The sequence below is a fragment of the Pygocentrus nattereri genome, chromosome 14 (genome assembly GCF_015220715.1).
Source record: "Pygocentrus nattereri isolate fPygNat1 chromosome 14, fPygNat1.pri, whole genome shotgun sequence".
NCBI lineage: Eukaryota > Metazoa > Chordata > Actinopteri > Characiformes > Serrasalmidae > Pygocentrus > Pygocentrus nattereri.
The window spans coordinates 4,369,385-4,396,806 of record NC_051224.1 but is presented as its reverse complement, the minus strand read 5'-3'; the positions used below and the strand labels follow the sequence as shown (position 1 = coordinate 4,396,806).

The 27,422-nt window shown below is 40.7% G+C and overlaps 1 protein-coding gene across 1 annotated transcript; it reads left to right on the top strand.

Annotated features, from left to right (window-relative positions):
• The first annotated feature begins 2,536 nt into the window (after window positions 1–2,536).
• si:ch73-364h19.1 lies at window positions 2,537–18,097 on the top strand. Its single transcript, XM_017711973.2, has 5 exons — window positions 2,537–2,677; window positions 4,454–4,563; window positions 13,067–13,165; window positions 14,615–14,785; window positions 16,215–18,097. Exons 1-5 carry the CDS (start codon window positions 2,602–2,604, stop codon window positions 16,422–16,424), a joined length of 666 nt encoding a protein of 221 aa, XP_017567462.2. The 5' UTR covers window positions 2,537–2,601; the 3' UTR covers window positions 16,425–18,097.
• The last annotated feature ends 9,325 nt before the right edge of the window (window positions 18,098–27,422 follow it).

The window sequence follows — 27,422 nt, the reverse complement described above, 5'->3', positions numbered from 1 at the left end:
ACACTTACTCTACAATCTACTACCCTTGGTTTGGCCTGATCTGGTAACCACGTGGATTCGCATGCTAGTCAGCTCTGCCAGTATATTTAGTCTACAGTCTAAGTCTACAGCCCAAGCAAAACCACCCTGAGGTTTAAACTTTAAGAAAGTTCAATTAACCCAAAAATTTGAAGGCAATTTTTTAAGGTGTAACTTTTAAGACCGCAATTTTTTTATTTACAGTGGGAGAAAGGCAGATAGGAAAGGAAATTCAATTCAACTAGTGATGCTGGATATTATCTGTTTTAATGCAAACTTCAGCTGCCTAATAAAACAGATGTTTTGATGATTTGTCTCTGCTAAGTTCTCGCAGAAGTCTGGTACCATTCATTTTCAGGCACAGGCTTTCATTGTTAAATACTTCCACCTTCAGGGGTGTCCATGTGAAACTCTGCTTCTACATTAGACCACTTGAACACGCGATGGGGAACCTCTGAGGATAGCTGATGCTACCAACCGTAGGCAGTACCTGGTTCTAGTGAGAAAGATTACAAAGGACATGTAAATGGTCTAAGTTTAAAAAAATCAAGGAGGATGATGCAAGTATACTTTTTACATACTTATATATATATATATATATATATATATATATATGTATGTGTGTGTGTGTGTGTGTGTGTGTGTGTGTGTGTGTGTGTGTGTGTGTGTATTGAACAATCCATTGTTCAACTCCAAAAACAATAATAACACTACCAAAACCTCAGCAAATGTTTCCGTATTGACTAATTTGGTCGAGACAATTTTGGCTAATGTTGAGTATAACTTAAAAACGACAGCCAGCACTTGACTAACATAACATAAAGTCGTAGTAATTTCCATTAAAACACAAACCAAGTGAACTGAATTTCAGAAAATATGTGTTTTAGTTGTGACAGTTATGTTACACACTGATGACCTCCCAACTGCCCAATACAAAGTACCCTATAATGATGATTTTGTATATATTTTTCTTAATACTATCTTAATCAATGCTCTGGGTTTGAACAGAACATAAGACAATCCTTGAAAACATCTAACGCATTTTTTTACTTTCTTAATTGTTTTTACTGTGGGACTGCAGTTTGATGTAATTCAGTAGAACGGTCAATATCCAAAATACCTTTTCAGATATCTCTAACTTGATCGTGTAATTAGATTGCCTAGATGCCAATAATAAACCTTTTTTTAATGCCCTGGTATTAGAACCCATTTCAGGTGCAGCCGCAGTGTAAATCACTTGTGACAATAGTGACTTTGTGTTGATTTTTATGTACTATTCCTTTATTTTTGGGCCATACGTCATTGATACATGGCAGCAAGGGGGATATCCAGAATATGGAGCGAATGCAAATACCAAAAGTAGAAATTTAAGATGACATCATGGCATAAATGCACAGGTGATAGAAAAGGGGCATGTTTTTGATCAAGAGGTGACAGCCCCTTGCACCCTACACCCTTCCCACCCCCTTCAAACCCAGCCCTGTGTATATCTATGACACAAGTCAGTCATAAACTACCTTTAACTATGGACACTGGTCAGGATGAGGCCAGCAAACAGACTAGGCTGGTTAACTGGTAGACAAAACAAGCTGGTTCTTTGCAGCTGAACGTGCACAGAAGGCAGGCACTTTTATTTCACTACCAATAGGCGGCCCACTTTTGAAAAAAGCCCCAAGTTCCCCCTCATCTCCAGGCCAACCAGTGAATGCTAGTGGAATGCCATGCCATGGATTTCTCAGAGGCACCAGCAACAGGTTGTGGTGCTCTCACACTATAAAGGGGAATTCCACCACTTTTAAACATTTCTGAATAATTCAGTCCTTGAGCTGTAAACAGAGTCATTCAGAGTTTGATGTGAAGTGGCTGATTGTAGACTCAGATTTCTCTACAGCAGTGGTAGGAACAAGGTCTCCCGATGGCAACAACACAAATATAGCCTATCCAGAACCACCAGTGGACCTACATGTGTCTACAGAGTTTTTACATGTAATGTTAATGATGGTAAAATAGTGGTAAATATTAAGCACGTTTTCTTTGGGAACTATTTTGCCTTAGAACACCCTTCATGTATCCGTCCACCATAAATGGATGTATTCAAATACATATTAGACAAAAATAAACCTACTGTAAAACAATATTTTAGACATGAGGCAATGTATTCACAACCTTTCACGTAATAACTACTCAGTCCTCAGACGTCTGGTTCCTATCATCACCAATGTGAACTAATCTGACTTGTGAAGTTTCTCTAGCCTAGAGCTCGCCACACCAAACCACTCCTAATGACTTTGTTTACGTCTTAACAGTTTAATTGTGCAGAAATTCTGAAAAATTGGTGGAGTTCCCCTTTACGTTTTCAGTGTTTTCATCTCTTCGTGGTTAGCACAGGCGGCTAGGCTACTCGCGTCGAGTCGTGACTGACGTTCAGAACTTTTTTCTTATCGAGGGAGGAGGAGGAGGAGGAGGAGATGGAGGAGGAGGAGGAGGAGGGCTCTCACCCTCCAGTCCGAGATGGAGCGGGACAGAGGGGAGTCAAACTTCACCGCTTAGCTGCTATGACACGGCTGGAGCCGTTTCTCAGAGATGTCCACCGCCGTTCCTCCAACCGTGTCTTCCACGGTTTTCCAAACGGACCAGCTCACCATCATCGTGGCTTCCTGTAAGTGCGGCTTTGTTTTTCTCTGCCCAGCATGACCTTAAAGTGGACTTCAGCATGTCCCTTCATTTGCCTTTACATGCTTGGCTGTAGTAAGTTTATTGTACCCAGTGTTTCTATCTAGAACCATGAGTTCTATTGGTAACCATTTCATGCTTAAATAGTTCTCCAGATTGATGGAAAATGTGTTGTATATGGTTTTATATACATATATGTGTATATGTATAAAACCTTTCCGACCAACATTGGGTCTTCAGTTGTTCTGAAGAACCCTACTTGGTGCTATATAGATCCATTTTCCAAAAGGTTCCATATAGAACCACATACAGCACACTGCATCAATCTGAAGAACCATCTAACCATGCGAAGAACCATCTAAGCAATGCTTCTTTATGTAGAACTCGTGGTTGCCTTTACTGAACTATTACGATGGTTATGAATGAATAATGATTTGGCTCGTTTGTTTATGATACATGCTACAATAATCTGATATGCTGCTGTAATCTTGTTATCACAGATTACTCAGATAATCTAGTAAAATGAGTGTATGGAAGTGTCTTAATGAAATGAACAAGGTCGGCCGTACTTATCGGTGTTCTTCGTTTGAGTTCCACCTTCAATTATGTGTATGTGTCTGAAAATACGATTGGGATAATATATATGCGTATATGGGAATATACGTTTATGGAATCTTAATAAAAAAGCATTTATCAAATGAATAAGAGCAGCCTACAATATTATCCAGCATCGGTGTTTATTAAAACATCATGATCTTCAAGTGTCTGTATGTAGGCCGTTACTATAAGCTTAAAAATAAAGGCTCCTAAAAGGTTCTTGGCTTTAATGTACAGTGCTATAAAAACTTTGTACACAAAATTGCTACACAGCCTTTATATTATGTGTTTCTAACTTTAGACCTTAAAATTACAGGCTTATTATAACCTAAGGCTTATTACTGAGTAACTACATGGACAACGGTGTTATTCTGAAAGAGGAATTACACTGATTTTTCATTATTGTCTGCATAATTCAATCTTTAAAATGTAATTCGGTGTTTCGATGTTAAATGTTCTGTTTGGAGACATGTCACAGTGGTGGTGATAGGAACCAGACGTCCAAAAGAGTTTAGTACCCCTAAAATCAACCTCACAAAAAGGTATTACATGAGATGAGTAGAAGCACCCTGCAGGACTCCTAAGACGGTAGTTTTATGCTAAAGTTTTGGACTATAATGTTTTCATTTGAATCCATTCGTGCTGGAGAGGTGTTATAAGGCAAAATAGGCCCCAGAAAAAAATGTGCAGATTTTACCCTTAACGGCATCACATAGAAAAACTGAGAAGACACATGTAGGTCCACTGCTCGCTTTCTATAGTAAATCAATTTGGATATTGCTGTTGACATCATGACCCTGGGTTCCTATTTCTGCCATTGTCAAGAAGAGTTATCTTCATTATCAGTGATGGAATAATGAAGAAACCACTGCACTCACTGGAATTCGTCTTTCAGTTGTAGAAGTGTGTAGTAAAAGTTTGGACCTTTCCTTTAGGTTCTTGACATTTGAGGGCTTTAAAAGGTTCCTCACGCTCCTACGTCGTATTTAACGACCCGTTTATTGGAGGATTCTTTAAGGAACCAGCAGAACTGGTTTTTGGCACCTTTGTTTTAAAAGTGAAGTAGCTCAGACTTCACTATGTTGGCGAGATGTCAGAGGAATGGTATCTAACATGAATGGTGGTCAAAAGTCTGATCGATGAATCATCTTTCTTTCCTCTGCAGTTTCTTGTCTGGTGTTTTTCGTGGTGATCGCCGTGCTGCTGTCTCTGCTCTTCCGGAAGGACCCTCTGTGTTGCAAAGTCAGAGCTTTTCGAAACTCACATGGAGACTTGGTGAGCCTCCTCTTACTCACGCTCTTGCAAATCTTGCTCCCCGACCACAAACAGTCGAGAGAATGACAAGCTAGCCAGCTGTGAAAAAGCCAGGTCAGCCCTATTCTGCCTGTTTTGTTTGGGAAGTATCTTCTGCCGTTAGTTTTATCAGAAGCCTGTTTGGTGGTCTGCACAAACATTGTGTTGATTACGCTTCCTTTTTCTTGAGGATATCTCTGATCGAACCCAACCTAGAGATATCTGGCTTTCTTGGAGATATCTCTGCTCTAACCCACAGCTGCTATTAGGAGCTGTGCCAAGTGTTTTGGCTCAGATAAGGGAGTGGGAGCATTAGATATGCCAAATCCAGCAAAGCTAATTTAACCCCTTATACTGCAAGAGCCTGTAAATGGATCCAAACTTTTATACTTCATTCTCCTAACTAAATCGCTTACGTATTAGTTTTATCCTAGTTAACAAATGATTTATAATAGTTACTGAATAATAAGTAACAGCAGTTTTCAACCTAATCTCTGCCAGATCTGTGTGATTTACTACCCTGTGACAGTAGTTTCCCTGTGAAATGCACAGAAAACTCTCTGAAGCATCTGCCCATCAGCTTCTCATATATCTTTAGAGTTGATGGGTTTTCTGGGTTTTTTTATTTGTTATTGTCCATCATAATAGTCTTTGTTATATACGCAGCAGAGAGGGATTTGTACACCAAAATACTGGCATGACTATTAAAAATCAAACACGGTGTCCCTTTAAGACTGATTAATGTAAATGATCTCAGTTCTGATTGGCTGATCAAAGCTCATTACAGAGGCTGCAGTGTTACAGTCAGAAGTTAGACCTTTTGATGTTTCCATAAGACATGATGTGGCTCAATACATGCGTTTGCTTCAACCCAAGTGATAAAGGCCCGGTTCACATTCTGCCGCATCTTAAACGATCGCCCTTATAACTTGCATACTCTTTATTGTATGTCATTCAAAAAGCAGTATAGGGTGAAACACTTCATATAACTTTAGCGTGAATGGGCGGAGCTAAACCGCTTTATTCTGAATAGGAAATGTGTCGGGTTTTGTGACATAATGGCGATGAATTCAAAATGAGCTGTTTTAACAGCTTTATTTCCTAAATTTACTAAATCAAACTGTTATTTTAAAAACGCAAGAGAAGAGTCATTTAGTATTACTACCCCAGTTATGAGCCTGCAGATTTAAGGGGTTAATCTAGAATGAGGAACTGAAAACACCACACGACTCTGAAAAGACTTTGTTTCGTAAAGCGTCAGAAACACAGATTGTGACCTGATCCAGCTGTGCTATTATCTCGTACCGCAGACACCATCCACTACACCAGTAAACACAATGAAGCTATGTGCAAGTGAAAGTGATATGCAGTGGCTGTGAACGTCATGAATTATCTCCCCAAATAGAGCTTCCACTAAGCAGGGCATAATGGCTTGATTGTTCCTGTCTGTCTATTGACTAGCAGCGTACTGTATCTTGGCAAACGTTACACAGTAATCAGATCCGTAACCGTGCAGGAGGGAAACTCCCAGTGCGCTGCCGGCAGGAGCGGAGCCCGAGTGTTCCGACTGACCTCTCTCGCCCTCACTCAGGGTCTGGCAGAGGTGGGCTGTCTGACCTCAAAGCAATGTGTTTAGAATAGGTCAGTCCAGAACTGTGTTTTAATTAACAGTGTAACTTAAGTTATCCCAGCTTACAATCAACCATTTTCAGTGTTTGCCCTAGGGGTGGGTAATATGATGATATACACTCACCGGCCACTTTATCAGGTACAGGTTTCAATTGCTTGTTAACACAAATAGCTAATCAGCCAATCACACGGCCGCAACCTAATGCATTTAGGCATGTAGAGGTGGTCAAGACAACTTGCTGAAGTGCAGACCGAGCATCAGAACGGGGAAGAAAGGGGATTTAAGGGGCTTTGAACGTGGCGTGGTTGTTGGTGCCAGACGGGCTGGTCTGAGTATTTCAGAAACTGCTGATCTGCTGGGATTTTCACGCACAACCATCTCTAGGGTTTACAGAGAACGGTCCGAAAAAGAGGTAATATCCAGTGAGCGGTCAGTTGTGTGGACGAAAATGCCTTGTTGATGTGAGAGGTCAGAGGAGAATGGGCAGACTGGTTCCAGATGATAGAAAGGCAACAGGAACTCAAATAACCATCCAAAATCTCTGAGGAACGATTCCAACACCTTGTTGAAAGTCTGCCACGAAGAATTAAAGCAGTTCTGAAGGCAAAAGGGGGTCCAACCTTTTACTGTACCTAATAAAGTGGCCGGTGAGTGTATGTTATCACTCTTATGATAAATTATATCACGATATGCTTTTCTGAGCACATAATGGGTCAGTATTTCTACTCTGAACGGCCTGTATCAAAACCTAGATTTAGACCAATTCTAGAGTCTGTAAACAACTTTGTAAACAACATAAATAGCATAGTAGCAAGTAGCTGATTGGATGTCAGCCCATTATGACATCATCTTATTTTATTAATTTGCTTTTACTGATTGATTTTACCGCCATTCTTAACCTCTTAAAGACTTGCTTTCCTCAGTCTTATAACCTAAGAATTACCCTGCATTGTTGAATTGTTTTTCATTGTGTAATTATTGAACAACAGCAACAATAACAATAATAATAATAATAATAATCATTATCATCATCATTATTTAGGACATGAAAGACTTTAAGAGGTGAAGTTGATTTTTGAATGTTAAATTAAATTGACTAAATATCATGATGCATATTGTGTTTTCAAGTAAATTGATGCTACATTTTTGGTGAATCGCTCCCTCTTAGTTTGTTTTTATGATCAAAACCTTTGTTTGTTCCTCATTCTTCTTTCAGCAGTGCTTTATATTTAACACCGCTTCATAAACAACACTGTTCCCTAGTCCCAGACTAGTCCCACAACACTATGATGAGTCAGTGGGTTGGGAAAGTGTAAACATCATATCATATAAACATAGGATACGGTTGTGTGCGTACATTTAAACACCCTTTCAGACGGTACTTAGTAAGACCCCCTTCGACTCAAATCACAGCCGCCAAACGTTTCTTGTAGATCTTTTTTTTTTCCCTCCAGTTCCTTCAGTGTCTTCACTCACTGTGAGAATATTCTTCATCTTCAGCATCTTGTCTTGACTACGGGAGTTCTTTTTCACTTCAATTTCTTAAAGGCATTCAGGAAAAGACAAGAAGAAAGTGTTTAGATATCTTTTGTGGTCTTCTCTTGCTTTGTAAGAGTCCATTTATCTTTATTGTCAGATCCGTAGATGAGCCCATGGCTGTTGAGCGTAAGCACAGCACCCTGAGAGGTTTGAAGGGTCACGTATTTTATAGTGGCACAGTGGCGAGGAGGGCCTGGGTTCGATTCCCTGGCCGGGTGACCGGGATCCTCTCTGTGTGGAGTTTGCATGTTCTCCCCATGTCTGCGTGGGTTTCCTCCGGGTTCTCCGGTTCCTCCCACAGTTCAAAGACATGCAGTCAAGCCAATTGGACGTGCTAAATTGCCCCTGTGTGTGTGTGACTGTCTGTGTCTGTCAGTCTGCCCTGCGATGGACTGGCGACCTGTCCAGGGTGTATCCTGCCTTCCGCCCGATGACCGCTGGGATAGGCTCCAGCACCCCCCGTGACCCTGAGGGAGAAGCGGCTTAGAAAATGGATATTTTATAGTGGTCTAGAACTGTCTACTCCTGACTTGGATTAAGGCCTTATGAGTCAAGTCTACACTTAATTTTAGACCTGTGTTGGTCCTTAATCAGGTCCTGGTAAAAGTGTTACGGTCTCAAAGCACTACTGTCATCTAATATATAAGCTTTACACGCAGAATTTGCTTAGAGGAAACTTGCCCCAGATCAATATCAGTGGGTAGCTTTTAGCCTGAATGATGTTGGGCAAGGAAGTGTCCCCTGTGTTGCAGCCCACACTCTAGCAATAACATCCTCAGAGCTTCCTCTTCCTGCTGAGTGTCAATCTTAGCCAGGCCCCAAGAGGAACTTGGAGCTTATCTTGGTAAAGCAGGGACAATGCTTTCCCAACCTTTCTCTCACCCACAGGAAAGACATGCCCACCTGCTGCTACGTTTGGTTCAGGGACCAATGTGCCGACACTCGTGTTACATGTCAGGAGGAAAGAAAGGTTACGGCTGTAACAGCTTTCTCCTTATAATAGAACATGAATAGGAAATGGCTCTGATAACACCCGTCATGACACCCACAATAACAGTCATTGACAACTCATAATATGGTAGTTACAGTATCAGGTTTTGGCCACCGAGAACTAAGGCTCATCAGACAACACTGAGGCCTCACAGACGTATCAGTATTGACAGAATTCCTGCTGATAAATAATGGGGTGGTTTATGTTGAAAGGAAAGGCTAGCAAGTACAAAGCTTCCAGAAGCTGGACTGTTTCTTACATCCTAGAGTTTGCAAGGCTGCATTGTTTTTGTGTTGTTCATATTAAGTTAAGTGATACTTTTTTGATCCCACAACCGGGGAAATTCCACCTCCGCATTTAACCCATCCGTGAGGTGAAACACCACATACACACTAGTGAACACACACACTAGGGGGCAGTGAGCACACTTGCCCAGAGCGGTGGGCAGCCCTATCCACGGCGCCCGGGGAGCAGTTGGGGGTTAGGTGTCTTGCTCAAGGACACCTCAGTCATGGACTGTCGGCTCTGGGGATCGAACCGGCAACCTTCCGGTCACAGGGCCAAATCCCTAACCTCCAGCCCACGACTGCCCCACAATTATTATTTGTGTAATCTGGTTATTTGCGTCTAACATTTAGACTGAACAGTTCACACTTCACCGCGTTGTCCATCTTCAGTTAAGACGGGCAGATGTCAGAATCACCTGAGTGAGTTCAAATGGGGCAGAACAATGAATCATTTTATATCAAAATCACAATTTGAAGGTGCAATGTTCAGATCACAAGAGCTGCAGTTAGAGTCCTGCTTTACTCTGTGTGGCCTGAAAAAATGCAGATCTTAAGAAAAAATAAGGCTTAATTTGTAGATTGCATTTGAATTGCTATCGCAGTATTGGTTCGAAAAATCGTAATTAGATATTTTCCCTGAATCATTCATCTCTATGGCCGCATTGAACGACGTAGTAAAAAATGGTACATTTCTGTGTTTGTTTAGCAAGTGGAAACAAACTTTTAAAAGCGGGAATAGATATCAGGCTAAATAAGCTGATCTTAGTCATTTTCCTCCTTTACTTTTTTTTCCCCCAAAGTACCCTTAACGTAAACCTGATTTTGAGCAGTTGTTTGACTCATTTCTTTAGATAGTGCCATGTGTACTTGTACATACACTGTACGTGCTCATCATGTTTTCCTCCAAAGTGAACTATGTAAAGAGTTGCCATAGCAACAGGTCTTTTGATTATGTTGTTGGAAGGTTGCTTTTCCCACCGGCACGCAGTTGAATGTTGAGTTGAATTCATACATGATGCATAAATTCTGTTCTGACTGTTCAGACAGAGGCGACATATGTGTCAAATTTAAGTGCCACGTACGAAAGTAGCCCAAATAAGAACTGAACCTGTCAGATTATGAGTGATTTTTGCTGTTCACACAGTGACACAAAATACAAATCAGTGCCAAAACGGTTTTTATCACTTTTTGCCCACAGTGTGAACACAACACTTTGAAAATTGCCATCACTTAATTTTTGTCTGTACTGGCTGAACTGATAGATTTGAACCTATAATGGTCTTCGCAACTTCGAGCTCAGCATATGACATCAAATAAATATTACCAACAGTAATAAAACTCCACATCTTTATGTTTAAAAGTGATTTGCCTTATATCAGCATACATCACATTAGTTGACTAAATCAGTAACACTGACCATGAAGTTTGCTGTTTTGAGGACATACATACCCACATGGCTAGCATGGCTTTTTCCCTCTTTTCTGATTGAACATCAACAATTCCAAGTCGAACACAGAATATAGAATTGAAGAGTTTCATGTCAAAATGTTTTATTGGATATAATCCATTTGGATATAAAGAGTAATGAAAAGAATAACTGATGTATGATGGAAAACACATTTTTATTTCTCTATTAAAGGAGTTATTATGCATAATATAGCACTGTAATTGCGTGTGTGTGTGTGTGTGTAAAACCCACTGCCAACAATGGAAAAGAAGAATGTCTTCGAAAGTGGTCTATCATGCATTTTGCAACAGAGCCCTTCATTTATATTACTGGAATTTTAGCTTTTTGAAACCAGTATCAGTCACGAAATCTTCATACTGGTCAGGCCCTATTTAAGGCAGTTTTAGTGGATGAAGCCGTACATTGTAGACAAAGACTTAGATTTCTGGTTAGTTTCATTGCAGGTTAATTGTACACAAAGAAATTGTGCTAAAACAGTTGACAGAGGGACCCTTTTAGAATGATAGCCCTTTGTCAAAGTGTCCTATGAGGACTCTACTTGACTTGTTTTTACTTACTTATACCTTCCCTTTTTCTTAGGGGCTTTTCTCATGAATGGTAGCTGGACCCTTCTGTGGTTGGTGGGGGGAGGTCTGAGGAGACAAAGGCTTTACTTTTAGGTCGGGCACTGAAAAAGGCACACCACTGAAGAGGTCCTCCCCCGACTTTGGCCCTAATTTTACACGCTTGCGCTTTTTCACACTGCCTGAATCAGGGGGGTCTAAACAAAAGGACGCCTCTCTTTTTTTTTCCACAACAGCTAAGGCTCTTGAAAGTGTGAACCAGCGAGGGAAGGTGACCCCTGACCTTGCTTTTACCAAACGTGCCTCTCTCGGCCCTGGCTGGCAGGGGCGGTGGGAAAGGTCATAACACGTCAGAGAGTGACGTCACCATTGAAGCTGGGATATGTGTACTGGGGAGTTACGTGTGCTTTATGCATGACCATCCAGAGAATGTTTGGCCAAAAATCAAATGTACATAACATTCCTCTTAATGCAAATGTAGTAGATTTTTACATTTACGGCATTTGGTTGACGCTCTTCTCCAGAGCGACTTACAATTTGATCATTTTTTACACAGGTAGGCCAAGGTGGTGTTGGGAGTCTTGCCCAAGGACTCTTATTGGTATAGTGTAGGGGGGTTACCCAAGTGGGGATTGAAGCCCAGTCTACAGCGTAGAAGGCAGAGGTGTTAACCACTAAACTACACCAACCTCCAAACCTAGATCAGCCAAAACATGCTTGGCTGCTGGTGGTTTCTGACACTGTATGACATACTTTTATTTATGAAAATAGGCAAAAGTATGTCACATAGCCAAACATGTCACGAAGCCGGTATTTTTGTCCATTTTAATAGATAACAGTATGTCGTAAAGTGTCAGAAACCACATAGCCAGCTGGGAGCCGGAAGCTTCTTTTACTATGCTATCTTAGCCTTGTAGATCCAGAGATAAAAATAAAAGAAACAGACCTCAGACACCAAACATGTCTTGGCTGATTGACTACATTTGGGGTAAGGGGGGGATCTACATCAGTGTTTCGGAGTTGGTCTAACAGAACAATATTCATTTGTAGTTGTAGTTAACTGCCATTATATGTATTGTGAGGGGTATTTCTGATTGTTTTGGTAGAACAGTTTAAAATTCATTGAAGTACATAAGCTTCTGATTGTTTAGTGTTCGTAATACTGTGTACGGTTCCCTTTAGTTTCATTTTAAGCTACAGTCACGTGAAAAAAATTGTAGTGCACTCTTGATATATAAGAAAAATATCATGTTAAATTTTTACCACTGCCATCCAGCTCTACCAGCTCTACTCGAAAATTCTGTACATTTAATTTTAGACCCAACCACCACAGCTCGTAGGGCAGGATATCTCAGAGAAGCTCCCAAAGCTTAACCTCACATAAACTCGTTCTCAATATATCTGCGTGTCACATCAGCTGACAAACGAACATGCTGTACTGCTACTTAGGTGGCATATGGGGCCGTAAATCGGAGCACGCTCGTTAAGTGGTACCTGCTGAAGAGACAAGAGAGGAACACAGTTAAGGCCTTTAAAAGACTAGTATCAGGGGTTGGTAACTAGGGGCGCGGATGACACAGTAAGACACTGCATTGTCTCTGGACACAAAGAACCCCATTTAGGTGCTTGGTAATCACCTAGCGTCCGGCTGAGCCAAAAGAATTCCCTGGCGTCATACAGTGGCCGCCTGCCTTAATCTTGTTTGGGAGGGGGGCAGGTTGTTGTGAGGAAGTCGCTTGGTGGTCCAAGTCATTGCCACCAATAATTTATGACCGGCCAAAGGTCTGGGTTTAACATTGTCGGAATGGGAATGGGCGACAACACAAAGAAGAGGCCATGATTTTACATCCATGTCCTGTCTTTGTCTGACGTTTAAATTTAGTTGCCCTTTAAATATTGCGCTAGTGGTTTGTGCTGTCACTTTTCTGCAAAAGAGAACGATTTTTTGCTCGAAAACGAAGTGTTGCTCATGCTGAAGTGTAATAATGTCCTTTAACCTTTCCACAGGAGGCTCCCTCCCAGTACTACAGCAGCAGACAGACTCTGGTGGGCTCACCTTGTGCTGAAATGCCTTCTAACACAAGGCTTGATAATTCAAATACTCAGGTAAGGTAATTATAACATATTTTTCTCATCCTTAGGGGATATTTTTCCCAGACCCCTTAAGGCCGTCATAAAAATGTGGTTATTGTCTTCCATTTTATCGGCTACTCTTTGATGTCAGAATCAGAATCCCTGTATTTCGCGAAGTATGTTGCACGTACAAATTTGTGTTGTGAGAGCACGTGTGTATGACATGTAACAGACCAGACTAGTACACAGGCTGTAACAGATTACAGATAAAAAGGGTAAGAGAGTAGATATGGAACAGCCGTTGTAAAAGGAGCTAGAATAAATATGTGAATATCTACATATGTTCAGGGTCTGAGGAGACATATAATAACTATAATTTACAGCATATTACAGTATGATATGAACAGATGCCAAAATGGATGCATTTTTGTATTTTTCTTTACAACAAATAAGTATATAGCATAGAGTAGGCCTGTCCCTGTTGACGTTGTCAGGTTACCCTTGTAACAGACCCCGGTTGAAGGTGAAAAGTTTAAAAACTTTAAAAAGTTTTCAAAAGTGTTCATCTGTTGATTACACTGTGTAAACCATAGTAAGACAGTAGTGTATGCAGACGTAAATGCTGCCTTAATACAACTTTAAAACATTGGGTTATGAGAGAACCTACATTAATACTGCATTTTTTGTACATTGTTCTAGATATCTAGGCAGATAAACCTATACTCAAAGACACCTCTATGCTGTGGGGTAGATTTTAGGATGTCCTCACACCACAGTGTCAGGTTTCAGACTGAAAACTGACTTCAGCCTTGGGATAAGTAAAACTGTATCCCAGCTCTTGTTCATCAGGTGGTGTCAGATGACCGTGTCAGAAGAAGGCAGGCTAGTCTAAGTGGCCACAAACTCTCAGGTGGCAAAGTTTGTGGCATTCACAATTTTGTTCTCTCTTACTAGGTTAATTACAGTTTTGTGGCCAAAGTAAAGATGACAGTATCCTACAACCACAACCATTGCTGAACTGCACTTAGTATGTTCTCTTGAATGGCAAAGAAACTTACATGGTATCGCTGTGTACTCCCACCTCTGCCTCGGTGTAAGGGGCTGTCAGAAAATTACAGGACAAAACGGTAAAGCAAAGGAAAGAAATACCCCCCCTCCCCCCCCAACCTTGTGTAACTGTTGTTCTGCTGTTATTTTCCACATGGTTACTGATACAGGCCTAGTACAGAGGAGTTATACAGTTATGCAGTAAGAGAAGCTAGTCACAAGTTTAAAGTGCAAGGTGTTCGCTGAGGTTAATGAACACTACAGCCCTAGGAAAAAAGCTGTTATATAATTAATGTCATTTAAAAAAGCTTTTATTTTGCTCAAAGGGTGCACTTCCTCAAGTATTGCAGTCATTCGTGCTTTTGGATTTGCTGTGAATCTATGATCTGCTGGTCAATATCCTTCATCCACCAATCACGACTCTCTGTTCTTCAGCCAGGGCAGCTGTTCTACGTTGGCCTGCCCAGCACGTACCGGCTGCCGTCCCTGGAGCCGCCGATGCCTCGCCTGCCCTCATACGAGAGCGTGCGCAAGAAGGACCGACAGCGGCAGATCCACATGATGATAGCCGACCGCTTTGGCCTCCATGGACCTATGACGACTGAGGTGAATTCCTTTTGCCATGGTAACCGAGCCAATTTAGCGTGTCGCAAAGGTGCAGTTGGCCCACGAGGTCAGCGATGATAATCGAATCACTTGAGTTTGTGTCCCCACACTGGCCTGCAGCTATCAGCTCCATCTGCTCTGTAATAGGAGTAAATGATAATAGATTTTCATTGGGTGAATTACCCTCAATTTTGCTCAAACTAATTTCGCAAATATGAGCGCGTCAGAGCAGCGGAGGCTCTTCAGGCTCTGGCACTTCACCTGCACTGTTGCCATGGTGCACAGGCGGATCATTTTGTTGCCCTTTGATGTTGATTTTGTGGTGTGCCGTGTGACTTGGGAGTTCCACATGAGCTCACGAACTAATGGGGAAAAAAAGGCCTGTCAAACACAATTAAGCCCAGCCTGCCGAAAAGTAAACACCAGAGGAGAATGTGGTTATTGTGCTTTTCTCTTCTCCTCCTTTCCTCTCCGTGACCCTGTCAGGGGGTGGACCCATCCGCCCCCTCACCTCGTCACTCACAGGATGTCTCCCTCGCATGCTGGGGGGTATTGGTCGAGTCTAATTACCTCATCTGTTCTAAGACCAGTCAGTGTATTTATAGGAATACCTCTGTGCTTCTTGGCCTAATGTCTGTCTGCTGCATCTGTAGCATCTTTACCATGGAAGGCAAGTCCACTGCATTTAATGTACTTAGTAAAATAATGGAAAAAACAGCATCTGCCCATAGGAGTTTATTATATGCGTATTATAATAGCCTTTTGTTTAGATGTCTTTGAGCTTAGGGCTCTGTATCGAGCCTTGTAATAAGACACAGTTGCTCGAAACTAACTTATTGTCGCTGTTATGCAAGAACCTTGTATCTCTCACTTGAAGAAAAAACACCCTTTACTCTACCTTATATTAAAAGTTGAGAACGTTTTGCCTTCTCCTGTAAAAAGTTTGGACATTTTAGCATTTGGACAGTGATACTATGCTACACATGCAGTGGCTAGAGATTAGATAAAACTTCTGGGTATTCTTTTAAAATGGCCTTCTTTTTAGGTTTGCTATAAAGCATGGGGCCCTAAGCTTGAAGGCATTAAAAGATAAACATATTTATCTCCCAATGAAGAGGGAGAGAGAGGAGCTGCAAGATGAGACATGAACCGAGCAGTGACCTGGAGAACTGTATCTACTCTGTCAAATTTGCTATGTAAATACTTGCACAAGCTAAAATGGCAGCAGCAACATTAAAAACCAGCCCAACTCAGACTAATATACATAATCTTATGAATAATTCATGAAAGCTTTGCCAAGACTCAAGCCCCAGTGAAGTGTTTTTTAAACAGTAAGGCAATAAATCTAAATGGGAAAATGCCATTTGTGCCATTTCTTGCACGAATTGTATTTGATTACGATTGACTTCTTCTCTGTTTGTCACTTCAGCCGCCTCCCACGTACGAAGAAAGCATTCGGCAGTCGGTTCAGTCCCTTGAGGTTGCATTTGACCCCCCAATGTCGTCAGCGATAACACCAGATGCTCAGGTCATAAACCCTGAACCTATGGATGCCTTGCCTCAGTATGAGAGTCTACCTCAAAATAGAAGCTCTCCTGGTAGTCAAGCTCAACCAGACTCCCCTAACGGTTTCCAGTGAGTCCAGAAGAAGGAAGCTGATCTGAGGTCACCACAGCTTGCTGATGGAAGTGCTATTGGTGTTTTAAATGACTGTTTCCAACGTGACCAACTGCTCTGGTGTTTTGTGTCTCTCAAAGACAATATTTAACCAGGCTGGTGGTGCTCAAGGCCAAAAGGCGTAATGCAAACACCAAGCTATAATGAGACTGTTGCCAGTATTCAGGCATTATCCGACTCAGAAGCTGGGAATGTGAAGCACATCCTAAAAGTCTGGGTTGTTTGAAGCAAATCCTGCAGACTGGAACTTTGTTTATCAATGACTCTTCACACCTTGACAGGAAAAACAGAGGATTTGACTGCAGCCTTTTGCTTAGAACCTTTTACCTACATCACAAAGAGGCTGCGTGAGGAACAACAGACATCAGCAAGATTCAATATTTATTGCCGTGTCATCTCAGTTGACGAATTTGCTACAGTGTGCATGTGACAATAAAAAGACAAAGACAACAAATACAACATACACTATTTGTCCAAAAGTATCCAGAGATCTCTTCTAAGTAGTGACTTTGAGGTGCACCAATTGCCGACACAAGAGTTCAGTCTCATTAGAAAAGCAAGTCCAATAATAATTATAATAATAATAGGATGCTATAGAACAGCTACACATGAGCTAAGATCACCATGCCCAATGCCATGCTCTGGCTAGAGGGGGTATAAAGCGCCCCAGCGTTGGGCTGTGGAACAGTGGAACCGTGTTCTCTGGAGCAGAGATGTGTTGGGATGAGTTGGGGTGATGTTTGTGATTCAGAACTAATCACCTCTCTTTAATAACGCACTTGAGGCTGAATGGTATCAGATCCTCAAAGCAGTGTTCCAACATCTAGTGTAAAGTCTTCCGAGAAGAGCAGAGGCCGTTACCGCAGCAAAGAGAGGAAAACTGGCTGTTAATATCCTTGATTTCAGAAGAAACATTAGATGAGCAGGGGTCTTCAGACTTTTGGACATATAGTGTACATCTTAATCATAGACCTGCTGCACTATTATCAAAAATAAAACGTCAAATTTAAGACAGACTTTTAAAAGACTTGGCATATGTGACTAAACCGACTGAATGACCTTTGAATCTCAGGGAACTCGTGCACCAGGATTTGCAAAGACTTGTGCCTAATGGAGAGGGATTTTGAGACTGCCCGAGATGTCAGGTTCATCTCATGCCAAAGGAGCATTTCCTGTCATTTTTTTTTCTTTTTTTAAATATTATTTTGAATTGTGTTCAACCTCTCAGAAATAGAAAGCGCCCTTTTATCCATTTTTCTAAATGTTTTTTTTTCCTGCTCATGCTAGTTGTTCTTTTTCCCTCATTTCAAGTTCTTCCGCTTCAGCAGTAATGACTCACACTTTCTGTGTGTGATACTGGATGTGCTTTTGAATATGAACTACAAGTTTTCAGGAAGAGAGGACGTAATAATTTGCATACATAAAACAAGAATGTGTTCACTGTGAATTATGCTCAGGTTAAACAAACACTCCAGCAGTTATCCAGCCAATCTGTTGTATCTGTAACATATGGTTAATTATTACAGACAATCATTGTCCTGTACATACCCACGGTAGTGGGCAATAGGGCCAAAAAGAGAACATTTTTGATGGCTTTTGTATATATCATCAAATAAAACCATTTCAGATGCTGTAGTTAGCCTTTATGTTGGTTAACCATGGCTTACTATTCTGGGATGTTCCTTCAGTTAATAAGAACCATATTAAACAACTGAATGTATTTTTGAAAACAAAGCTGAACAATATATGTATATATAAATTACATCCCCATTTCCAAAAAAGCTGGGAAAAATGTGTAAAATGTGAATGAAATATGTAAATAAAAACAAAATGGAATTATGTGCAAATCATCTAAACCCTATATTTAACTGAAAATATGACTGCACGAACAAATAGTGCAGTAATTAAAGAATAACGTTTCTGAACATAAAATAGCAAAGAACTGCTGCTTTTCATCTTCTACAGTACATAATATAATTAACAGATTCAGAGAATCTGGAGAAATCTCTGTATGCAGGGGACAAGGCCAAAAAACACAATTTGCTGGCCGTGATCTTTGGGCCTTCAGACAGCACTGCATTAAAAACAGACATGATTCTGTAGTTGTCATCACATGGGCTCAGGAAAACATCTGAAAAACACTGTCTGTGAAAACAGTTTGATGCTGCATCCACAAATGCAAGTTCTAAAGTGCAAAGAAGAAACCACATATAAACAGGATCAAGAAATGCTGCCACCTTCTCTGGGCCTGAGCTCATTTAAAATGGACTGATGTGAAGTGGAAAAGTGTTCTGTGGTCCGACGAATCAACATTTGGGAAATCATGGACACTGTGTCCTCTGGGCTAAAGTTGTCAAGGCTCTGTGCTTGTTGTCAGTGCACAGTTCAAAAGCCAGTATTTATGATGGGATAGGGGTGCATTAGTGCACATGGCATGAGTAATATATACACGTTTTTCCAAAATATGCTGCCATCCAGACGACGTCTTTTTCAGGCAAGGTCTTGATTAATTCAGCAAGACAGTGTCAAACCACATTCTGCATGTATACCAGCATTGCTCTGTTTTAAAAGAGTCTGGGTGCTAAATTGGCCTCCCTGCATTTCAGATCAGTCATGCACTGATACCATTTGGCACATCAGAAAATAAAAAATATGACAAAGGAGACCCTGAACTGTTGAGCAGCTGAAATCCTTTGTTAAGCAAAAACATTTCGCTTTCAGAACTACAGCAGTGTCTCGTCAGTTCCCAAATGCTTACAGAGTGTTGTTAAAAGAAGAAGATAACATGATAAACATGTCCCGTCCCAACTTTTTTGGAATGTGTTGTTGGTATCAAATTAAAAATGGGCATATATTTTTCAAAAACCAATAAAATTTCGCAGTTTGAATTTTGTTTTTATTTACATTTTGCACAGCATCACAACTTTCTGGAAGTGGGGTTGTATATAAACAGAAAATACATATATAAGTCATATATACAGAAATGGCATGTACACAAAAGCACATAGCAGCTTGTCTGAGCCAAGAAATATACAAATACTAAATCTTTGCCTGTCAGACACTATTGGAATTTAGTAAATATGTGAAGCTACAAGTCAGTGATGTTATTGGTTGCAGCTAAGCTGCAGGAGTCTTAACTTGATGCGAGGACCAGGCCCCATAAACACGGCATTGTCCTATGCAGCCCTAGACATTATAAAGGAGGAGGAGATGCTTCCTTAATTGAATAATGAATGGGATAATAACACTCAACATGACATCTGTTCCACCTTCCAATAAAAGAGCCAGTTGGGTTGCTGGTAAAGCCACAGGCAGGAAACGGTATTTGAGCCAAATGGTACAAACTATTTCTGCTTCTCTTGTTGTCTTGATGATTACAGCCAATGGGACGTTACCAAAGGATGATGAAAGTTAATTAAATTGCTTATGTGGTTATTGGAGGTGAAGCTGCAGGCAGTTCTAGAGGACACAATAGCAAGGCAAATGGGCTGGTGACCATACTAGGCTAAAGGCAAACTTTGAAGAGACCAGCTGTAATGACTGCTCCATTGACAACAACTTTTTTTAGTGAAATGTGACTGAAACATCCCTGACTCCATTCAGCTAAACAGGCTAAGCTTTGTTATTTGTGACATACCGGTTTAAAGGTTATGACAAAACCCAAACCTTTAGACGTCTTTCAACCAATATACCACATGGACTGGTGTATTGCCCACCTACTTGGTAATAAACAGAAAACCTGATGATGTAAAACACACTTTCTTCATAACCTGCCCATTAACTTCTCTTACAAATATGTTTTGAGTCAGATCTTCTGTTCTTTTAAAGACGTCAGGAAAACAGTTCAAAGGTGTTGCCAGGGATAATCGACTGTATGCTACAGATCCAGCAGATAGAGATTAGGTTACAAAACATAGGAGAACTCCTTTAAGGCTATCCTACCAAATCTTTTGCTGTGCCTTTTGGTGTATAGACGCATGATTTTTTGTTGACCAGAGCACTTGTTGTTTGGAACACTTGTTTGCTTTGCATTCGCAAACAGTGCCTCATTTGCAAAGACCTATTTTCGCCAAATTTGAATTCACAAGGCAGAGATGTAGTGGTAGACTGTGACTGCCTGCACCCTTTTTACAGGTGGGGTATAGAATCTGAAAGCCTCCTATGAAAGTAGAGCCTTGAACAAGCGCATTTTCATTATTTAATTACATTCAGCATATGTCCCAATGAGAGTTAATATGCTGCAGTATGTTTGGGGCGTAGACCTGCAGAATATACTGGTTTAGTTAATCATAATTGGCACACTGGCATTTGAGGTACTGATATAGCTGGAGGCAACAATATGCATGAATGCAAATGAGCCCTCTGGAATCATGACTGTTTAATTATGTGCTGTCAGTAAATTACAAATGATTCAGATTAGATTCTGTTGGTGTTCAGGTATGTCAGGATTTTTACATCATCCAACAAACATGAATCATTTTCATAAAAGAATGCAGATCAATCTTTAACTACTGATGTGGTTTTTATTTCAATGTAAATTTGAAATCGTACCACATTTTCCTTCTGAGTCATATTTCAGAGTTTCCTCTTGGTGCAAGAAGAGGTGGGGAAATCTGAAAATCCATTTAAATCTGAAAATAAGCAATAAAACGTTTTAGAATTTTGTGAAAAAAGTACTGATAAAATTAAGATAAAATTAAGTAGACATGTATTTTATTTTAGGACATTATTCATTATTCAAGCAAATTTGTAACATTGACCATGTTTACTTGTCTACTTATCTACTGTCATTAAAGCAAAAAGGGGGAGGGTCGTATCAATTACGGAGAAATTCCGAAGTTTATGTTAAATTTTCAAAGATGATATAATCTGTCATGAAAAAAAGTTTGCATTAAATTAGAAAAGTAAGCAAAATATGCATTTTCAATAGTGGTCTTAGACTTTTGGACCCCATTGTACATCACAAACGCACCTTTCTGAGCATATCATGGATATCGTCAGTATGTTAAAGACACAGGATGGATTCATTACAGAAAGCCTAATTACTTCTGTTTAAATAGATTTATTGCAATGCAGTTGATGAAACACTCCATAAAAATCATTGCACATATTCAGCCGTATGTGGAAATTTAATCAACCCTGGCCAAATGACATGTTTTGTTGATTTACTAAAAGTAAATATAAGTTAGCACATTCTCTACAGGAAACAATTTCAGTGCACAATTTCAGTTTATTGACTGAGTTTAACATAAAACATGAACTATAAAATGTGTTGAGTTGAATAAAACTAGTTCAATTGCTTGTTGCATCATAAAATCATTTTTTTTAGGTTGATCTGGTGTACCTTTTTTTTTTACAGTGACTAGCAAACACAGCTTTGAACAGCTCCTCACACAAATCAGTATTTTCATTAAAACACAAAAGTTTCGTTGCAGAAAATATGGATCAGTAGTGACAGTCTTTAATGTTCCACACATTTACAAATTTCTCAAATGCAGGGCTGTGGCTAAAATAAGATTTCACCCATGAAGCATTGAGTTTCGGTAGTGACCTGAAAACATGGGATAGCATTTTTTAACTGAAATATTTTTATTTAAAAAGTAAACTCATGATAAATCTAAATATTTCAAATAAACTTTAGTTAAAATTTAGGGGTTAGGGTTTGGGAGAGCCACCTTCCAACAGAAAGTACCCTATAAATAATGATTTTGTATATATTTAGCTTATTACTATCTCTATAAATGCCTTAGGTTTAAAGGCTCATTGCATAATCCTTCTAAATATCTGACTGCATTTCAAAACACTCCTTATGACTTGAATGGTGAAGCAGCTTAGTCTCCATAGATGGATATGAATTGAGGAACAGTGTTTACATACCATATTAAACTCTTTTACAAAGTGAAGAAATAATAATAATAATAATAATAATAAATATGTAACTGTGGAACCGCAGTTTGAACCTATTCAATAGAATGATATGGTCCATATAGCAATACTAACTACAGTTGCAATGGGCTGCATGTGTTCCTCTGAGAGATGCTTTGGGTTACAAAACGTGATAAAAACATCTTTGAGTCTGGTACTCACTCCTTTACTGACTCATCCTTTCTCTTGAGTGGAGTAAAGCTCCCTAAAGCCTGTCTGAAGGCTGCTCTACACAGGCAGGAAGCTACTGAGTCAACATTTGTCCAACCACGACTCCTAGCGGGCATGTGTGGAAGCACTGACCCTCGTTATAGCGGATAATCCCTTATTTCACTCAGGCTACCTGCCCTCAAAATCAGCTCTTCAGGACTGAGGCCCATCTCAGGCAATGCTCTTAAAGCCTCCATTGTCCAGCTATATGGTTGGTGTCTTAATGAGACTTGAACCGTAAAGGGCCATAAGCATCCTCCACTGAAGAGCACAGCTGGGGTTAGGCCTCGGGGAGAGGGACACTGCTGTGTGAACGACATGTGTCACTCTGACCCAGATGAAGACATTGGGAACGTAGCAGTTCGGTAATCTTCTGAACCTTCCTCCTCAATGTGCCGTTACAGCTCAGGTCATTGATCTTCTAAAACAGAGCCCATTAAAATGAGGAACCATGGGGAGAGCCTACTCATTGCTGACATCTCATTAGGGTGTCCAGAATGAGACACTTAAGAGCAGTTGAACAGAAAAAAATAAGACTTGCTTTAGATTAAGAGACTTGCTGGATGATCTGTCAAAGAACTGGAGGAAGGCAGTTGATTAAAGTACTAATGCAGGGATGTTGCTGCATTTATTTGATGTGTAAAGATCTTTACCTAACGAAACAGAAAATGTATAGATTGTCGTTAAGTTGGTCACACTAATTATACTTTTGGCTTTCGTTATCAATGCTTACCAATCCAAATTGCTCCGAGCAATCGATCATTAAAAGGAGACTTGTGCATCTTTTATGCAGTGATAGGAAACACAGTAGCTTACAGAAAGCTCTCATTCTATGCTCTGATATTTGGAATCATTTGTAAATAATATTTCATCCCACTTTATGCTCTATGATCACCTTCATCCTACATTGTATCCTATATCCAGTATATCCCTTTATATCCCATATCCCACATTATTCTTGGATCTTTTCCCTGATGATTTCCCTGACTTTGACTGATGATGATTTACAACATTTGTGTGGCTTTATGTACCTAAAAGTCCATTTTTTTTCAGATGGTCACTGTCCAACCTTTCTTTATGCCTTTGCACCTAATGAAAAAATTGGTGACAAGTTGCCTGGCACACGTGCCAGTTGTGCCATGTGAGCATCGTTTCTGCTCCATTTATATGGTTTTCATGTTACCACTGCATTTTGAGATTATGGCCGAAATATCCGGTTGGAGAACTGAAGTGTTGTTCATTACTCTTTAAGGTAAGTGGAGGAATGTGTGCTTACTTTTTAAGTTATTACTTAGAAGAGACATTTGTGTCCCATTAAATGTCTCAGAGGCGTTTCCAGGACAGTATGCAGCTGTTAATACAGCTGTGTGAAGATAACAGTATGGCTCAGTTAATTCCAGCCACGTAAAATGACAGAGCGGGGTCAGCGGATGCTGAGGGGCATAGTGTGCAGAGGTCGCCAACTTTCTGCAGAGTCAATCACTACAGACCTCCAAACTTCATGTGGCTTTCAGAACGGTCAAAAATTCCCATAAACACGCTCCTAAACCTTGCGGACAGCCTTCCCAGAAGAGTTGAAGCTGTTATAGCTGCAAAGGGTGAGCCGATATAATATTAAACCCTATGTATTAAGAATGGTATGTCACTCAATTTCATATGCATGTGAAGCCAGACGAGTGAATATAGTGGAAATATAATGTATATACTGTTTGTGCTTCGCGGGTAGTTCAGTCCAATCAAAGCATCACAGGGAGCAGAAATAAAGGTGGATAAGCAGTGTCTTATGCTAAAACTGACATATGATGGATGGGATAGAGCCCATGTGTCAAACACAAGGCCCTAACAAAGTATTTTAATTTTCTGTTAATATTAGCTTGTTTCACAGTGTACTGAACTACAGTCCCCAGCATGCACTGCAACGTAACATGCACTCTCACTCTCCTCCACTAATAACAATCCATGGGACAGTAATTACACTTTAGTTTTATACAATTCTACACAGTTCCACACCTGTCATATCATCAAACTAACCCTGCCAGTTGTCTTTATGTTAAGTATATTGGTAGGTTTTAAAGACATTTAAAATTTTGAATATTTCAAATATTCATGTTTGCAGATGACATTGTAATCTGTGGTGAGAGTAGAGAGCAGGTGGAAGAGAATCTGGAGAGGTGGAGGTTTGCACTGGAGAGGACAGGAATGAAGGTCAGTAGAGACCAGACGGAATACATGTGTGTGAATGAGAGGGAGGCAGGTGGAAAGGTGAAGATGCAAGGAGTAGAGGTCGTAAAGGTGGATGACTTCAAATATCTTGGGTCAACCATCCAGAGCAATGGACAGTGTAGAAAAGACGTGAAGAAGAGGGTGCAGGCAGGATGGAGTGGGTGGAGACGGGTGTCAGGGCTGATGTGTGACAGAAGGATAGCAGCAAGAGTGAAAGGGAAGGTTTACAAGACAGTAGTGCGTCCTGCTATGATGTCTGGTTTGGAGACCGTGGCTCTGTCTAAAAGACAGGAGGCTGAGCTGGAGGTGGCGGAGATGAAGATGCTGAGATTTTCGTGGGGGGTGACAAGGATGGACAAGATTAGAAATGAGCAGATCAGAGGGACAGTGAAGGTGGAGCAGTTTGGAGATAAAGCCAGAGAGGCCAGGTTGAGATGGTTTGGACATGTGTTGAGGAGGAATAGTGGATATATTGGGCAAAGAATGTTGGAGATGGAGCTGCCGGGTAGAAGGAGAAGAGGTAGACCTCAGAGAAGGTTTATGGATGTAGTGAAGGTGGACATGGAGATGGTTGGTTTGAAAGTAGAGGAGGCAGTGGATAGGGCAAGATGGAGGCAGATGATCCGCTGTGGCGACCCCTAAAGGGAGCAGCCGAAAGAAGAAGAAGATTTCAAGGTCTACCACAAGTGCCTGTAGTTTACTGTTGAGGTTTTTGCATACACTAAATAAACAATGGTAAATAAACAATAACAAAACGCTGACTAAACATGCAATGAAACAGTGGTGTTCTCTGGCCCATGGATTGTTGAGAATTTTTAATATGGCCCATTTAGTGGTTGAGTTTGATACCTCTGGGATAGAGGGTGTGTGGCCTATATCACACCTGTAGAGTATGAAGACCTTGAAGAGGCCAGTGAGTGGAAAGTGTTTGTAACAAAGTGGATGTAATGTAAATATTTTAAAGGGCCCATATACTACATTTTACTTACATCTTATTTACTCCTCCCCCAAGGTTCACTTTTTCCTTTGCTTTAAGTGACCATATGCCTTAGTTATGTTTATTTTATTAAAATAAATGATAGAACATTGCATTTTAACACTAACAATAACAAAGTATTAACCCTAAATAAAAAAAATCCATATGTTATACTAGGGACTGTTTTGGTAGTGACAATTTTAGCTGATTAGGTATTAGATACCCTATACATAATGGTTTTGTACATATTTAGCTTATTAAAGTTTATAAATGATTTCAATTATGCACTGGATTTATAGATCATTACATAATCCTTCTAAATATCTGATTGGCTGTGTCTCATTCAAACAGTCCAGGCCGAAAACACTCCTTATAACTTGATTGGGCGGAGCAGCTTAGTCTCCATGGATGGATATGGATGGAGGAATAAAAGGTTCTTTTTGAAACGTAAACAGTGTTTACATACCATATTAAACTCTTTCATTTAAAAAAAAATGAAGAAAAAATGTGGCCAGCCAATGAATTTTCATATGTCATTGCACCAAAGTATCTCATATTACACTATATTTCCAAAAGTTCACACGCATATGAACTTGAGTGACATCCCATTCTTAATCCATAGGGTTTAATATGATTTCGGCCCACCCTTTGCAGCTATAACAGCTTCAACTCTTCTGGAAAGGCTTTCCACAGGGGATAGTGTGTATTGGAATTTCTGACCGTTCTTCCAGAAGCACATTTGTGAGGTCAGAAACTGATGTTGGATGAGAAGGCCTGGCTCACAGTCTCAGCTCTAATTCATCCGTCTTCTATCAGGTTGAGGTCAGGACTCAAGTAAAGTTTGTAATGGTGGAAAAGGGGGGGGGGGGTGAGTGGTAGAAGAGATAGCAAGGATTACTGGCTTCGTTGGAGGCACACAGACAGGAACACACTCCGTGCCGGGTAGAAGACGTATTTAATGGTAGGTCACCCACTTATCTCACCATCACTGTCCAGATAACTCAGAAGATAGATACAGCAGACCGGCGGCTGGGCTACAGCAGCTCACCATCTTGCACGGAGGGCTACAACTCCCTCGCGCATGCGCAGTAGTACAATACCTATTGGCAATCGTTACAAGTTCTTCCACACCAAACTCGCTCATCCATGTCTTTATGGACCTACTTTGTGCGCAGTCATATTGGAACAGGAAGGGGCCAAACTCCCCAAACTGTTCCCACAAAGTTGGGAGCATGAAATTGTCCAAAATCTCTTGGTGCCGAAGCATTAAGAGCTCCTTTCACTGGAACTAAGGGGCCGAGCCAAACTCCTGAAAACAACCCCACACCATCATCCCAATTTTAGACTTGGCACAATGCAGTCAGACAAGTACCGTTCTCCTGGCAACCGCCAAACCCAAACGTCTCCACTCCTCTAGAGTCCAGCGGCGGCGCTTTACACCACTGCACTCCATGCTTTGCATTGCGCTTGGTGACGAAAGCCTTTAATGCAGCTGCTCGGCCATGGAAATCCATTCCATGAAGCTCTCTACGCTGTTCTTGAGCTGATCTGAAGGCCACATGAAGTTTGGAGGTCTGTAGTGATTGACTCTGCAGAAAGTTCAGCACACTATGCGCCTCAGCATCC

What these genes read in the sequence shown, in the direction of transcription:
- si:ch73-364h19.1 (XM_017711973.2), top strand. Translation starts at nt 2,602, where the DNA reads ATGTCCACCGCCGTTCCTCCAACCGTGTCTTCCACGGTTTTCCAAACG. An exon ending in GAAACTCACATGGAGACTTG is followed by an intron (nt 4,564 to 13,066) that starts GTGAGCCTCCTC and finishes ACCTTTCCACAG; the next exon opens with GAGGCTCCCTCCCAGTACTA. An exon ending in ATGGACCTATGACGACTGAG is followed by an intron (nt 14,786 to 16,214) that starts GTGAATTCCTTT and finishes TTGTCACTTCAG; the next exon opens with CCGCCTCCCACGTACGAAGA.